The sequence below is a fragment of the Octodon degus genome, unplaced genomic scaffold, assembly GCF_000260255.1.
Source record: "Octodon degus isolate 3935 unplaced genomic scaffold, OctDeg1.0 scaffold00007, whole genome shotgun sequence".
Taxonomy (NCBI): Eukaryota; Metazoa; Chordata; class Mammalia; order Rodentia; family Octodontidae; genus Octodon; species Octodon degus.
This window is the reverse complement of record NW_004524583.1, coordinates 22,271,147-22,281,376: the sequence shown is the minus strand read 5'-3', so window position 1 is coordinate 22,281,376 and position 10,230 is coordinate 22,271,147. Positions and strand designations below refer to the sequence as shown.

Below are 10,230 nucleotides of genomic sequence, written 5' to 3'. Positions count from 1 at the left end.
TTGGTTTGCTCTTCCTTTTCTAGTTGTTGAAGGTGCAGCATCAGGGTATTTATTTGTTCCCATTCTGTTTTTCTAATGTGTGAGTTCACAGGTATAAATTTCCCTCTGAGAACTGCTTTCACCGTATCCCATAAATTCCGATAAGTTGTGCTTGAATTTTCATTGAATTGTAGATATTGTTGAATTTCTTGTTTAATTTCCTCTATGGCCCATTGGTTGCTGAGTAGAGTGTCATTGAATTTCCATGTATTTAAAGTTTTTTTTCTGGTTTCTTTTGTCATTTATTTCCAGTTTCATTGCATTGTGGTCAGATAATGTGCAAGGGATAATTTTTGTTTTCTTACATATACTTAAGCATGACCTATGTAACAGTATGTGGTCTATTTTAGAAAATGACCCATGTGCAGCTGAGAAAAATGTGTATTGAGGTGTTTTTGGGTGGGACACTCTGTATTTGTCCACCAAGTCCATTTGTTTCAAGCTCTGGTTCAGTTCTGTTATTTCTTTGCTAAGTTTTTGTCTGGTTGACCTATCTTTTGGGGAGAAGGAGGTGTTAAGGTCTCCTGTTAATATTGTGGTATTGGATATTATATTTCTCATGTCCCCTAAGATTTGCTTTACATAGTTGGGTGCTCCCATGTTTGGTGCATACATATTTATGAGTGTTACCTCTTCCTCTTGAATTTTTCTCCTAACCAGTATATAGTGCCCTTCTTTATTTCACTTGATCATTCTTGATTTGAAGTTGAGACTGTCTGAGAATAGGATTGCTACCCCTGCTGTTTTCTAAGGTGCTGAGGCATGTAGTACTGTGTTCCACCCTTTGCCTTTCAGCCTGTGAATGTCTTTATGAGTTAAATGTTTTTCTTGTATATAGCATATTGTTGGATTTTGTTTCCTAATCCACTGTGCCAGTCTGTTTCTCTTAGTTGGTGAATTGAGTCCACTTAACATTGATGGTTATAATTTAGATGTATTGACTTACGATTGACATGTTATTTACCTGTTGTCGTTTTCTCCTTTTTCTTCTGTGTTTAATTGCTTGCCCTATTTAGTTGGCTGCTTCTGTTCTCATTCATGGAGTTCTGATAATTTTGGTCCCCCTGTAGAATATCTTTTAGTAGCTTGTTTACAGTTGGCTTTCTCATCATGAAATTCTTTAGCTGTTGTTTGTGATGGAAGTATTTCACTTCTCCATCAAACTTGAAAGGGAGTTTTGCAGGGTATAATAGTCTGGGCTGAAATTTGTTTTCATGGAGGGCTTGAAATACTCTGCTTCATGCTCTTCTTGCCTTCATGGTTTGTGAAGAGAAATCGACCGTAATTCTGGTGGGTTTTCCTTTGAATGTGATCTGCTTCTTTTCTGTAGCAGCTTTCAGTATATTATTGTTGTACTGGATTTCTGGGATCTTAACTAGTATATGTCTCAGTGTGTTTTTAATTGGGTTGAGGTTACTTGGCATTCTGTATGCTTCTGTCACCTGAATGTCAGATTGTTTCCTCATATTTGGGTAGTTTTCTGCTATTACTTCGCCCATAGTTTTTTAGTGTCCTTTATATTGACTCCTTCTTTCTCGTTGATCCCTATTAGTCTCACATTGTTCATCTTTGCACTGTCTTTCACATGATGAATTATTTTTTCTTGCATCCTAAAAGATTGTTGTTTTTGTAAGATCTCTTCTTACCTTTTCAGTAGCTGCACCAGTGTTTTCAAGATTTGGAACTCTGTCTTCACTTTCACTCAAATGGTTTTGCAAGCTTGTGATTGAGATTTTAAGTTCCTCTATATCTTTTGACTCTGCTTCATGCAATCTATTTCTTTCCTGTATTGCTTGTTCAAGGAATCTGTCATTTTTCTCATCTCCTTTATTCTTTATCAATGTCGTCTTTAGAAGCAGTTATTAATTCTTTTACTGCAGTGTTTTTTTTTTTTTAGATTGTGTTTCCTCCCTATGTTTTTGTAGTTGATTTTTTACTTCACATGCTATTAGTTCAGAGACTTCTTTTTTTATTTCAGAAAATAATTCCACTCTGAGTTCCTCTATAACTTTCTGCTGTTGCTTATTTACTATCGACGCTATTACTTCATACATTTGAGCTGAGCTAGTGTCCTCTGTACTTGTTCTGTGTGGACATTGGGTTTCCTCCATGTTTCTGCATTTGATTTTTTACTGCAGATGCTATCAATTCAGGGATTTCTTTTTTCATTTCCAATCTGAGTTCTTTATACCTTTCTGTAGTTGTTTCTTTATTTCAGAAGCCTGTTGATTCATTAATTTAAACTGTGTGATTCCCAGTTTGTTCTGTGTTAGTGTTCTCTGCACTTGTTATGGGTGGGGTTTGTGTCTGAGATTGCATTTTGTTCCTTCTCATTGTCATTTTGTGTAGCATTGTCTTTTGACCTTTGTTGTAGAGCTTTGGTGCAGTTATAACCTTAGCACCTACTGAAATTCAGATGTAGATCTACAAAGTTTGGATTTATCCAGCTGTGCCTGGCTTGGGTCTTGCTGCTGTGCTCAGCTCCTTCCTGCTTCCGCCCTTGGGAGTGATCCTGTTGTGTCACTCTGGCAAGATGTTCTGCTGCTGGACTAGCTGGGTGGTTTTGTCCAGTACTCTCTCTGCAGGTATTGCAGCTGCAGGGTTTCACCCCAGGCCTGTATGCCAGGCCTGAGCTGAGTCTGGAGGTCACAAAGTGGAGTAGTGGGGAGAGGAAGCTCTCCCACACACTCACTGGCCCTCGGCTAGGACTAGATCTGGGGATGCAGAAGTAATTCTCACTGGGTGGGGGACAGGGGGAACAGGGGGCTGCTTTGGAGTAGTAGGGGAGGTCCCAATGGGGTGGAAGAGGGTCTCACCCACACTGTGCCCAGGCTTGGATCGGCAGGTCTTGCTAGCGCAGGGTAGCTGGAAGCTCTCCCATACACTCACTGGGCCTGGGCTAGGACTGGACTTGCCATCCCTTACTTTTGGAGTTCTCTTTTCTTTTTTCTTAAAATCACAAACATGGCTATTTAATGCTTCCCAATACCAAGAATATTTTCATATGCATTATCATTTGTACATTCATGTAATCAATGTTTTTCGACTGAATTTTTTTATTAATTTTATTGAGAAACAAATAGCAATGAGACAGTTTCAAAACTGATTAGTAGGACAGTTTCAATAATTAATACATTGCATATTGTTGTCTTCATAGTGATTAGTCATAGTACAAGATATCCTGTCCAAACACTATTAGTACAAATCTTTCCTTTCATTGAAGAGAAAGTCTCTGTATATCTATCTTAACTATTTTGTATATTGAGATACAAAATGGTCCATCGTTTGTGTCCCCTTTTTTTGTTTAGTTTTGTCAGAGATGGGTATTCCATTGACATTCAAATATTGTAGGTGTGTGAATTCAGCAAAATAATCCAATATAGTCCAGTAGTCCATAATAGTAGTGGATCATCCGTAGGACTGGCAATGTCAGAAGTCGTTGACTTGAGCATTTTATAGCTCAGCATATTAATATGGCTTTATTTTTCATACCTTATTTTTAAACTTTTCTGCTGGATGGTTAAGACCAAGATAAAGCAAGACCTATCTAACAAGAAATATAACTTTTGTATCTGACAAGGTCAGTCAAATCCCCCCAGGATTTACTCTGAATCCCTGTACTGTAGTTTGTAGATCCTTTGTCAGTCTCAGCCATGTGGATGAGTCATGGCCATTGTTTGACCAGTTTGCTCTCTGTGAAAGCCTGAGAGAATGTTTCTTCTCCATGTGACTCTCCTTAGAAACACTCTACATCATCAATCACATTCTTCTGTGACCCCATAATCCTCTTGATCAGAAAATTTGGGACACCACTGACTTTCAAGATGTTATAGTACAGGTTTTCTTGTCTTGAGTCTTCACTGACCTTGAAAGACTAGGGCTAACATGTTGGTTGTCCTTGCAGCCCTTCTTTTTCTCTAATTTTGGTCTGCAAACTTAAGGTATCCCTTCAGAAGAAGAGAAGCTTAATGATATTATTACCCTATAACATAGGCAGTTGAGCTTAACCTCACTATCTGTCTGAATATTAGAGTTTTCATATAATCAGTATGTAGTGACTTTTTTGTCTCACTTGGCTTGACATTCACTTTTTCTGCAAATAGAATAGTTATCTATGCTTTTTTCTGATTTTCTATTGCATGGAAAGGGAATTTTTTCATCATTGGACTTTTAATCTATGAATTTTTTTTAGTTAAATGTGCTTTTACTATACAGCATATTGTTAGATCTTGCTTTTTGATCCATTCTAGCAATATGTATATTTATCAGATTGATAAATTTAGACCATTTATCTTCACAGTTACAAATGACTTACTCTTTACATATTTTTTTCATCTTATTGGTTCCTTGTCTTTGCCTTTTAATTGCTTGTCTTGACCAGCAGATTGTTTCTATTGGTGTTCTAGGAATTGTAGTCTTCCTTTTGTCTGTTTAAAATATCCATCAGAACAGTTTGGAATGTTTGGTGGTCATAAAGGTTTTCATTTTTTTTATGTATATATCTTATTTTTCCATTGATTTTTGAAAGATAATTTTGCAGGGTATATTAGTTTAGGTTCCATGTTTTTCTTTCTCAGGATTTAAAATGCTTTACTCCAAGCTCTCCTTTACTTCAGGTTTTGTGTTGAGAACTCTCCTGTGTTTCCAATTGGCTTTCCTTTAGAGATCATTTGTTTCTTTTCTCTAACAACTTTTAATATTCTGGTTTTGTGCTATATTTCTGGGATCTTTATTATTATATGCCTTGATGTATAATTGTTTGGTCATGCTAATTCATTTTATATATGCCTCACTTACTGGTGTTAAATTCTTTTTCTACGCTTGGGAAATTTTCTACTATTCTTTCTGTGAACAGGTATGTCTTTTGTGCTGTTTCCTGCTTTTTCATTGACCCTGATCAATCTTTTGTTGTTGTTCGCATCACCTTGCAGCTGTTGGATTGAGTTTTCATAGACTCTTGCTACTTTTAAGAAATATTACTTTCTGTGATTGCTAACTGAAATCCTGTCTTGTAGATCTGCTATTCTGTTATTCTCTTGGTTCATTCTGCTGCATAAACTTTCAGTGGAATTTTTAATGTCCTGGATATCTCTCTGAATGTTTCATGGATTCTGTTTCTTTCCTATTTTGGATATTCACAGTTTCCATCACTTTCCTAAGCACCTTTTTTTTTTTTTTTCTGTCTTCTCTAGATTTTCTGAGCCACTCTTTCATTATGATTGTCTTCTCTTTTACCTGAGAAATTGAGAGATTTTTGATCTGATTTTCTCTATAGCTTTATTCATGTTTTATGTTTTAAACTTTTGCTACTGCCATTTCAAAAATTCATGTGTGTTGCTTCTGCTTTACATACAGTATGGTATTGTCTTGTCCTGTAGGGGCTGGAGGTCTGGGGTTGCATTTTGCTTTTGCTTCTTTTAATTTTCTGGAATTTTAATTTTTAATTTGTTTTCTGTACTGATGTTTTATAAGCTTATGGTAAATAGTGTTGTTACTAGTAGCAAGGCTCCCTGGGAAATGTCTGCTCTTCAGAGGCGTCTTCTAGGTGCAGCTGGCTCTTTGCTTTTGTTGCTGTCCCAAGATCCTGCCTTCTCAATTAATTAGGAATGAGAAATTGCTATCCATCTGGCCCAGCATTCAGTCTTTTGGTCCTGGACTGTGGTGATAATTATTACTCCAGGCAATCACAGTGTTGTCATATAAGGAAGAACAGCTGATTATAACAAGTACGACACCCGTCAACATAGTAATAGCAGTAGCATCCAGCACAACCTAGAAACTGACAAGATGTGGTAATTATTAAGTTGGTATCCTTAAACATAGCAGCAAGATCTATAGTTATATAACAAAATCTAACATAAGCCAGGAACTCGTATGCTCTGAGTTTCTCGTTAGTAGTGTGATTTTACCTTTTGAGGGGTAAATTAAGAGGTTTAGGGGCAAAATTACATAGATGATGAAGAGAAATATAGTAGAAGCAAGGCTTAAGGACAGGATGTTCACCCAAGTTTGGGAAACTGGAGAGAAGACAGACAAGAAAGAATGAAGAAAAATAATACTGAAAAGAACCAGAAAGACTAGAAACAATATTCACTCATGAAAAATATCAAGCAATGAAGAAAGATAGTTGAAGAGAGAAAAAGCCAAATCATACAAAACAAACAATAAGAGCAGAAACCTAAGCAACCATAACAGAATAGGCAGAAAGAGGAAACCAAACCAAACAAACAATAAAATTCTTCTTGTGCTCACAGTTCTGAGGTTGTGTGCAAGTCAGAGCCCAAATCTTTATTGGGCAACCCAACCAAATCTGCAGTACAATTATTCCTGGGTGGGGGATTATCTTTGTCTCTCAATGTGGGGCTGTTGCCAAAATCTTTAGTTAGCAACTATCTGGATGTCCTTTGGCAGGCTGCCCATGTCCCGCTATCATCTCTCAGTTGCTGTGGCAGCCTCCAACAGAGACAGACCAAGGGTTCTCTCAGTCCTCTGTACAGTTATCCCCTCCCCACCCTTGCACGGCTTCCTCTGTTGCAATCTACTGTTGGCATATTTCCTCACTCGCAGCTGGAAGCAGGTGTGGGGGGCTGTCTGTGGACTTACTGCCCTTGCTGTAGCCCTAGGTGCTACTTCCGTCTTTTCTCATGCCATTGGGAACAGGACATGTGAGTGGTGACTTCCCACTCATTGCCCCGCTGTATCCCAAGGCTCCTTAAGTCCCACATCCTTTTTTTCCTAGGGAGTAGGCCAAGAGGAGTGGTGCTGTTTCACTCATTATCTTCATCACCTCCACTGTAGTCCCTGACCAGGTTGCTGTTAGAGGTTCCAGTTAGCAGCTATGACGCACTACAAAAGCAGATAGCCCACAAGGGAGGGTGCAGCTTCCTGGTTACTTGTCCCTTTGTGTGCTGGGGTGTTATGGTTTGTGTCTAGTTGTCCCCCCAAAGCCTCATGCAGTCATGGGATGGGGACTTCTAGAGTTTGTGATTAACTCATGATCCACTGGGATTATGTGTGATCCAAGGCTGGGATTATGGGTCTTGGTACTGCTGGGATTATGGGTGTATGTACTTCCCCCAGCCTGGGGCAGATAGCCTGAATGTAATATAGGAGAGAAAGAGAGACAGACTCTGTTGCCATTGTTGCTGCTGCTCCTCCCTTGGCTCCTCTTGCTCTTTGCCACCACCGTGAACTGATGCTCTCTGCCCTGTGCTGCTCTGCTGTGGCGCCACTGAGTCTGGACTGAAACCTCCAGTAACTGTGAGCTAAATAAACCTTTCCTTCATTTTGGGTGTTGGGTATCTGTCCCAGTAATGAGCGAAGAGTAACTGAGACATTGGGAAATTTGCTATCTGGCCACAACGTCCTCTGTTTGGAGGAAGGCAAACAAGGCCTTGTGTCCCATATCTGTCCTGTGTGGCTTGAGTTTGCCATGCTATTGTAGTCTATCTTCTTGTTTTGTTTTGGTTTTGGTTTTTTGAGAACTTCCAGAATGATGGGTCCTGCCCTACACACAAGCTGAGGTCCGGCATGCAACACAGTGGACTGTTTTGCCATTTTATGAAACGCTATGCTCTATTTTGTTTTTGTTTGTTTCTTTGTTTTTATGTGAAAACTGTATTTCAGATCACTTTTGGCTTGATAATTGTCTTGGCTACTTTTTTTTTTCCTCATCACTGGGAAAAAATACCACCCAAAATTACAGAAAGAAAGTTTTGTTTAGCTCATGGCTTGTGGAAGTTTTTGTTCGTAATCAGTGGGTTCCAAGGCAGAGTGGCACATGGCAAAGGGTAGCAGTTCATGGTGGCAGAACACAGCAAAACAGCAAGAGCAGAAGGGAAGGAGCAGTGGCAGAGAGCAAGCCTCTCCCTCTCTTCTCTTACAGTGAGGCTGTCTGCCTCAGGGTGCCCCGTGGGGTGAGATCACAGCCTTCACTCAGCAGCACTCACACTCATAATCCTAGTTTTGGATTTTGGATTAATCATAAACTCTAGATAATATCAGACCTCAGGTACTTGGTTATTGCTACTAATATTTAAGAAAATGATTTTTTTTTTTGGTTGCTTCCCATTGACATGACATAACAAAGCTTGTCCTTCTTCTGTATTATCTCCTCTGCATAATATTCTGTTTTCTTCAAAATACCTATTCTGTGTCACCCTTCCTGGGCTTTACTCTCTAACATCCATCTAAAGTGAAAATTGAATATTAATTGGGTTATAACACATATGCTTGTTTAATTACTGCAGCGCTTTCTCCTTCCTTTTATTTCTTTATTTATTATTATTTATGTATTTGGTTGAGGGTCTTGCTATGCAGCTAGAATTCATAGTGATCTCCCTTTCTCGTAAGCACTGGGATTATGGGTGTGTGACACCACACCCTGTTTCAGTGGCTGGCACCACTGCTGGGGGCCTACTGGTGATCAAACCAGGGCTTTGCGCTTGCCAGCCAGGCACCTAGACAGCAGATCTATCTCTGTGACTCTGAAAGTATTATTTAAAGTTATTAATTTCCTCCATTTTTCTAACAGGGTCAACATATTTCATTGGCACCTATTCAAAAACTTGAGGAAGCTCTATATGAATACCAACCACTGCAGATAGAGACATCTGGGCCTCCAGTTCCTGAGCTTGAGATGTTAGGCAGACTTGGGTAAGTGTGTAAAAAACTTTGTGTCAAGAGCTGTTGTGTTCAGCTTTCTTCAGGTTTTTTTTTTTTTAAAGGTATTTAGTACAGGGTCTACAGGTGCTCACTACACAGATCAAACTCCTAGTGAGCCTCCTGTTTTTAGCCTCCCAAGCGCTGGGATTATAGGTGTGCACCATCATGCTCGGTTTCAAATACCAGGTCTCAGTGTGTCCCAGGGGCAGGGCCGTCCATGGCATACCTGCGGATCGAATCCTGGTCCCTGAGCTCTCTTTAGCTATTTTTAATTACTACTTTAACATTCTTAGTTGTTTTTTAATAGTAATTTTTGTTATATATATACTCAGCACAGGACCCATAGTCTTGTTTATTTAACAAGATGATCTTGTTCCACAAGTACAAACTGTATAGTATATTTCAGGTGAAACACCATTTACTAAATGCTAAATTAATTTTAAGCTCAAAATACAATTTTACAATAATAGATACTGTGCTTGGGTATTGTCAATTTTAAGACATCATAATGTTCAAAAAGGTTCAGTATACTTTTTTTCTTTTGAGTCAAGGTCTTGCCTTAAACTCATAGCACTCCTCCTGCCTCGGCCTCCCAAGTGCTAGGGCACCAGCTATCTTAGGTCTTTGGTTTATAAGAACTGAACTCATACAAAAATTTCTTTGCAATGCCTAATACTGTTAAGTTTTGCATGTTAATTTTTTAATGAACTTGTTAGGTTTTTGAGATTGGTACTGGAAAGGAGAAAGTTTTCTATTAAAGTCTTTTCTTGCAGGTATATTGAAGTCTCTGTTCATTTTCAGGCCACTATATTTCTATTTTCTTTTTAAGGTGGAACTTAGTAATAAGCCAGGAAAAAGAGTTGGGCTCCTTGTGATGAAGAGTACATTTATTTACTGTCTGCTGTCCCCAGTGAAACTATGAGACAGAAGCGATGAAATGTATTTCTCAAAAGGCACCCTGTAGGGCTGACTTAGTGGTCTGTAGTCATGTCATATACCTAGAAATGAAAACCCAGACTGAAGCTTTTGTGAGTCATGGACTTGCTCATGCTGTCTTATGGAAATATGTGGGTATTTGACATTTGAAAAGTATAGGCGCAGATGTTTCCAGGTGGACCAAATCGTCTCTTCGTCTGTTTTCCAGAGTAAAATCTTCAATGGATGACTGGCCTAGAGGCCACTGTTAATTAACAAAATAGTACAAACAATATAATGTGAAAAGGAAGTAATGGGAGGGAGCCAAGTAATGAAAAAAAAACAGGTTAAGAAGATCTTAACACAAGAAACAAGAAAAGTGAAACACATAATAAAATGCACGTGTATCATTGAAAACAAAATCAAAGTCTTGGACTTAATGCATAGTGTCACTTATGTGTGATACTATGATCATACTTTGGGGTTCCAAAGTAAATTTAAAATTAAATGAAATGGGGAGCTGAGGAGATGGCTCAGTAGAATAAGCACTTGACTGGCAATTGCAAGGGCCTAAGTTCAATCCCCAGTTCTGCAAAAAAGTAATAAATAAAT

The 10,230-nt window shown here is 38.7% G+C and overlaps 1 protein-coding gene across 1 annotated transcript in view; it reads left to right on the top strand.

Annotated features, from left to right (window-relative positions):
* Positions 1–10,230, top strand: part of Mnat1 (MNAT1, CDK activating kinase assembly factor) — a 328,673-nt gene that overhangs the window by 229,316 nt on the left and 89,127 nt on the right. Inside the window, exon 7 of the mRNA XM_004624809.2 lies at positions 8,573–8,694. Within this exon, the coding sequence (XP_004624866.1) occupies positions 8,573–8,694 (122 nt within the window). The remainder of the gene's footprint in view (positions 1–8,572; positions 8,695–10,230) is intronic.